General features: G+C 36.9%; 1 protein-coding gene across 1 annotated transcript in view; it reads left to right on the top strand.

The window, feature by feature from the left end:
* The first annotated feature begins 5,078 nt into the window (after positions 1–5,078).
* Positions 5,079–6,665, top strand: part of LOC102757232 (NKG2-A/NKG2-B type II integral membrane protein) — a 12,248-nt gene continuing 10,661 nt past the window's right edge. The window contains exons 1-2 of the mRNA XM_015563237.1: positions 5,079–5,265; positions 5,632–5,727. Of these exons, the coding sequence (XP_015418723.1) occupies positions 5,079–5,265; positions 5,632–5,727 (283 nt within the window). The remainder of the gene's footprint in view (positions 5,266–5,631; positions 5,728–6,665) is intronic.

The raw sequence follows: 6,665 nt of genomic DNA, 5'->3' as shown, positions 1-6,665 counted from the left end.
GCTGAGTGCCGTTTTGAGGCTGGCCAGAGCCCCTTCAGGGTTGGGGGTCCCACTGGGATGCCTGGCCAGCTTGGGTATAGGGCTGAGGTCTGTTTTCAAGCTGGCCATGCCCCCCAGAGACCCAGGCCCTCAGCCCCTCCCTGAGCACTGGCCAGGAGACCCAAGCCCACAGCCACTCCTTCAGCTACAGACAGGACTAGTGGGAAGCTTGGCTTCCTCCATCACCGGGGTCACCCAAGCCTCCAGCTCCATGGCTGCCACCATCTTTGTTGTGTTAATTTGCATACTCACCCTGATTGGCTGGTGAGCATAGTGGAGGGATGGTCAATTTGCATGTTTCCCTTTTATTTGTGTGTGTGTGTGTATTTAGCATTTCATTCATTTGTAAATTTTTAAGCATAGGGAGTTGTTTGTTTTTTTCTCCAGAAAGTATCTCAAATTGTTCAAACTCAAGTTATTGAATGTTTTATAATTTATTGTCTGATAACACTCTTAAGTAGCATTACTGCTTTTCTACAATATGTCAAGTCATAGTATGATAAACAATAAGGAATATAGAATCTGGTTGGGGACAGCTCCTGTGTTGAGTGTCTTCCCCCAGAGAGGGAGGTGACCGGCGATGGGGGAGCAGGGCTGAACAGCGAGTGGCGCCAGGCCACCAGCAAAGGTGGGTGCCAGCAGGGGTCCTCCCGGATGGCCCAGCCTGCCAGTCACCCCACAGATCAGCCCTGATCACTGGCCAGGCCTAGAGTCCCTACTCTATATATTGGGAACAGTCTCTTAGATGTAAAAATTAAAACCTGGCAAGGCCACTCTAACACTGAAAAAACAGGATGATGCAGCGATGACATGCATGGACTCTGACTTAACATTTTGTGGTCAGCCCTGATTCTGACACTTATAACTGTGTGACAAAGCCAATTACTTAACTTCTCTCTGCTTCAGTTTTTACACACATAAGATGGGGAAAATGGTACTACTGCCTCAGAAGGATCATGTTATGTACTATTTTTTATAATCAGGGCAAAAATATGTAGCTGCCCATACAAAGGCAAGATGCCTTTCACCTGTATGAAAAGTATGGTCACTGATGCATGCAGCATCCCAGATTGTGAAAGAGATGTCTGACTGCAGGTTTAGGCCTGATCCCTAGGGCCTAATACAGCGGTATTACATCCCCTGAGGGCACAGACAGAGCTGAGGGACAGCCCCCCCCCCCCGCCCCATGCACAAATTTCATGCACTGGGACTCTAGTTGTAAATAACACTGCAGTGAACACAGGGGTGAATTTATTATTTCAAAGTAGTGTTTTAGATTTCTTCAGAAACTGGAGAGTATCATGTTAAATGAAATAAGCCAGTCAGAGAAAGACAAATACCATATGATTTCACTTATATATGGAATCTAATAAATAAAATAAACTAAAAAGCAAAATAGAAACAAACTCATAGATACAGAGAATACACTGACAGCTGCCAGAGGGTGTGGGACTCTTTCTGGGTGAAAAAAGGTGACAGAATTAAGAAAAAAAAAAACACATAGACAACAGTATGGTGATTACCAGAAAGAAAGGGTAGTGGGGGAAATAGGACAGGTTAAAGGAGGGTAAATGGTGATGAAAGGAACTTGACTTAGAGTGGTGAACAGACAGTACAATATACAGATGATGTATTATAGAATTGGACCCCTGAAACATGTAATTTTATTAACCAAGGTCACCCCAAACAAATTCAATTTTAAAAATGTAAAAAACAAAAAGAAAATCCTGCCATTTGTAACAACATAGATATATATGGAAAGCATGTTTCATATTTGAATAGAAAATTATTCTATTAACTAGAGGCTGGGTGCACGGATTTGTGCCCTGGTGGGGTCCCTTGGCCTGGCCGGTGGGGACCAGTGGACCTCCACGCTGCCACAGTCCAGCCTTACCCGCCAGCTTGTCTGGCTCCAGCCTGCTATCCAGTAGATCACACACAGCATGAAGTAGTGCACGAAGCAGCAGGCAGCCAGAGGAGTCTGCGCCCAGGCTGGGTGCTGTGCCACTCTCACTCATCCTGGCCCCACTGTGCCCCCCGCCTGCCACCACCGCTGCTCGGGTGTGCAGGGGGAGTGTCCACTGGAGAGGCTTGTGCCACAGCAGCTGCCCTTGCCAGCCGTCAGCCCAGTGTCTGGTGCCCGTGTGTCAGCTGAGCGGCACTCCTGCTGTGGGAGCACACTGACCACCAAGGGGAAGCTCCTGCATTGAGCATCTGCCCCCTGGTGCACGTCATAGCTACCGGTTGGTTCTCTGGTCATCCAGTCACTTAGCCTTTTATATATATAGATATTTAATATTATTTGTTTGGGTCAAAATCTATCACTTACTATTTTTTTTTCTATTTGTAACTTCAAATATACATTATTTTTAAACCTTGTTTAAGATTAAATATATATTTTTTATTTTTCCACTTCCCCCCATTCAAGGTTATTAATTCAATATGCCTTAACCATACTTTCAATATTGAGGGAAATACTTAGTTCAGTCTATGATTGTCTAACCACTATGTCGTACACCTAAAACTAATACAAAAATAATGTTGAATATAAACTTTAATTGAAAAATAAAATTAAAAACAGAGTCAGAGAAATAGCTATGTTGTTTTGGAAATGATGGTGACAGGTACAATATAGTTAAAAATTTGATAATTTCTCAGAATAATTAGTGATGAATACCATTAAATTCTTATTGACAATTGATTGGAATTTTTAGAAAATTTTCTATGATAATACAAATGAAATAATAAGGATATAAGAAAAAGAAGTATTTAATGCCAAGATTTAGCAACCTTGTTCAAAAATTAAATTTAAGGTATCTAACAGACATACGTTTTCAGTGTTTGTGACTGAAATGGAAACAAATGAACTGCAATGGGTGGTTAAACCTCTGTGACCTCCATATTTGTGGAATATGACGACAATTTCTCAGAGGCATTTGAAAATGAGTACTCTAAATGACACACTTAGAGGTGTGATTGTACTTTCAATCTCCAAAGTCTCATATTTTGGAGATGTGTGATGTGATAAACTGATTTCAAAATAGCCAAAGTGTGAGAATTACCTTTTCAAACCTTAAGTGACATATTGAAAAGATGTTTGCTTTTTCCACTATTGCTTCACTCTGAGCCTTTAAAGGGCAATCTGTGAAGATCACAGATATTGTTTATTTTGGTCCTGAATTTATGTTTTTAAATTCTCCTTTCATTACCCAGCTATAACGGGGCTCTTTTGTGATAGTCACCTTGCCTCCCCACTAAAAGATGCGCGACTTTCTGGCCTACAGAAGGTATGTGCCCCTACTCTCCTGTCTCTCTGCCAGCCCATCTCATACAGTGGGAGAAAACAGAGGCTAGCTGTGAGGGACAACTAATATACAACAAAATCAAAGTGGAATATTAGTGTTTTTATTTGAATAATTCAGGGTAAGAAGCAACCATAAAATATGAAATATGTTGAAATATTTAAGTGTTCAAATTAGTGTCTGTAGGAAATTAATAAAGTGCATACACACATGCATAATTGGGTTTATAAATCAGAATAATTTAAAGTGAAACCTATAAACATGAGAAGGAATAATTAGTTTGGGATTTTGTAATCATTACAAGGAGATTTTTTTTGGGGCATAATAATATATTAATTTATATTTTGCCCAAGCTTTTAAATAGATACTTAAAAAAGAGTTCATTGCATGTTGCAGGCCAGACACAATTCCTTATACACTTATTGAGACTGATTAAAAGCAGCTTGATTTTTACTAAAAATCAGGATGAAGTAGCTTCTGTAAAAATGCTAAACAAAACTTAATTATAAACAGTCAAAATACTTTTTAAAAATTTGAACAAACAGTGCAATAAAGATCAGCCATACTGATTAAAGAGGATCTGCTTACTGAATTATTTTACAGTGTATAATAAAATGAAGTATAAAAAATACCTTGGAAATTGTGACTAAAATAATACGTAAGATAATTAACATTTATTGAGAGTTTATGTGTCAGGTGGAGTGCTAAATTTTACGTGCAACATATCTTACATTTTATTTCATTTTTTATTAGTAAAGTAGGTTACTTGTCAGTAGGTAAATTTTTAAAGGTCACACATTGTAAGTATCATAGACAGAATGAATTCCTGTCTCTCTGTCTATAGAGCCCATTGACTGGATTATTAAATTACATTATCCAGATTGTTTACACAACTAAAGTGACTTTCACTGACATTGACGACCAAAGGGTCCTCCTGAAAGTTTGAATCAACAACGTGATTCCATCAAGGACCTATACCTGATCATCTTATGGGTTTATATCCTGCCCATTAAATCAATTATCAATTATTTTTTTAAAAAATAATTATTTAAAATATTTTACTTGTTGTTTATTTTTATTATTTTTTAGGTTATAGGTAAGTTTAGTGTGTCATGTAACTTTTTTTCAACATATAACATATTTCTTTAAATTTTTACTTATTTCTTAGAACTCATCAACCATTCAAATTAAAGACATTTGGTAACCACTTCAATAAATAAATGCAAGTCACTAAATAAATATAATTCAGTGCAGGAAATTAATATATATATATGCCAACATTACTATTTTCCACCCTTAGGGCACTTGGTCTTTACTATGGGATTTCAAATTTTTCATAAATATTGTGTCTCTTTTTCCTACTAAAACATTGAATTTCTATGACAGGCATTCTAATGGTGTCAAAATACTTCTGTGGATTTTGACTTTAAATTAATGAGGATGGTATTATTCATGCATGTCTATATTCCTCACTAATTATGTTTTTATTGCTCCAACAAATAACATATTGACAAAGGTTGAGAATATATTTTAAAGAGTACTTTACCATGAGACCCTTGTTTAAACCTCTAGGGAATTTAGAACCAGAACTTTAGATTCTTCAACTTAGAAGTGAGCCCTATACTCAACCTCTACCCCGCCCAGTTTCCCTGTAAGGGAGCTCTGCATTACAGGCACCAGTTATTCATACACACACTTAACTTAGAGCACAGTTTCAAACACCACCCAGCTGCGGAGATGAATAACCAAAGAGTAACCTATGCAGAACTGAATTTGGCCAAGTTGGCCAAGGGACATGAAAGGAAGCCTAAGGTCACTCAAAGCTCCATTCCAGTAACGGAGCAGGAAATAACCTATGCAGAATTAGCTCTACAAAATGCTTCCCAGGATCTTCAAGAGAGGGACAAGAAGGACCACTGCAAAGGTAACACATTCAGTATAACTGTTCTAGGATGTGAAGTTGGGGTGCAAAGTTGTGGGGAAGAGTAGGAAATTGACTCACATATTTTTCATTTGTGAGAATCATGGCTTAAAGTTGTAATACAGTATTCTAAGATGAAAGCTGAGGATGGATTCTATTCAGGTATTGCTGTAAGGTGTAATTTTTGGCCAACAATCATGGAGCATTGTATCTCCTGAAAATGCAATGGTATATTCTGAGAGGAAGATTACAGTGGTAAGTATGGGTCTAGGATCCAAGTTTATGTATTTGATTCTCTGTATGTAAACTGTCTAAAACAATTGTCTCTCTCTCTGTCCTTTCTCAGTGTTTCAATTTCTCTCCTTGCAGTTTCACCATCACCGCCAGAGAGGCTCATTGCTGGGATCCTAGGGGTCATCTGCCTTGTCCTAGTGTCCGCTGTGATAAGGATAACTGTTATTCCCCGTAAGTAAATCTTTGTAAGATTATACAGCACTTTTCACTTTAATGATTACCAGTGCTTCTAAACAATTCATAATATTATGGAATAGAATTTTCATATTAAAGCATGCATTTAGAATAAATGTGGAATGGTTATTCTGAATTTAGCAAATGCATAAATAACATAATGTTTGTAAAGAGTATGTTACATATAGTCATATATTTGATTTCATATCTCAAAGACATGCTTTAGGAGAATGAAAGACCTTATGAAGAAATACAAATTCATATTGAGATTGGTTAAACCCATACTGTAAGAGATGGTGAAGTTTGGTTCTTTAGGCTTTTAAAATATTTTCCTCTAACTCTTTATGACTGTATTAATATTTCTTGGTAAAATCAATTTTATTACAGATAATTCTCCTCCGACACAACACAACAAACTTCAAATTAAAAAACAAAAATTATTATGATTTCTTTAGATTAATTGATATTTTAAAAATTACTTTAATTTTTTAATTTTTTTAGCTACTGTAATACTGGAGAAGAATAATTATTCCCAACCAACAAGGAACCAGAAAGGTACATAAGAATTTTCAAAGTTCTGATATTAACAAAGTTTATATTTTGTCTCTATCTTAGGCTAGGCAATAGTGATAATAGACTCTTATGGGAGAACATAACTTATAAAATGAGTAATACATGTTCATAAATAATTATTATAAGAGAGTGTTCCTTCTTCTGCAACATTATGAAAAATCATCCATTTTAAATTGCCACATCCATTGTTGCTTTTTGGATTAAATTTCCTACTGCTATAATATAATAAGAGACCAGTGATTTTACTGTTCTGAAAAAGTAGTTTCAGTCATCGGCTCTTAGTACATGTATAGAGTGGATAATTTGTTTATGTGTTTGCTTTATATGGGCACAGAAATTAGGGGATATCTGGCAGACCCTTT

This window comes from Myotis davidii, unplaced genomic scaffold (genome assembly GCF_000327345.1).
Source record: "Myotis davidii unplaced genomic scaffold, ASM32734v1 scaffold1819, whole genome shotgun sequence".
Lineage (NCBI taxonomy): Eukaryota > Metazoa > Chordata > Mammalia > Chiroptera > Vespertilionidae > Myotis > Myotis davidii.
Note: the sequence above shows the minus strand (reverse complement) of the source record. Positions and strands in the feature narration are given on the sequence as shown.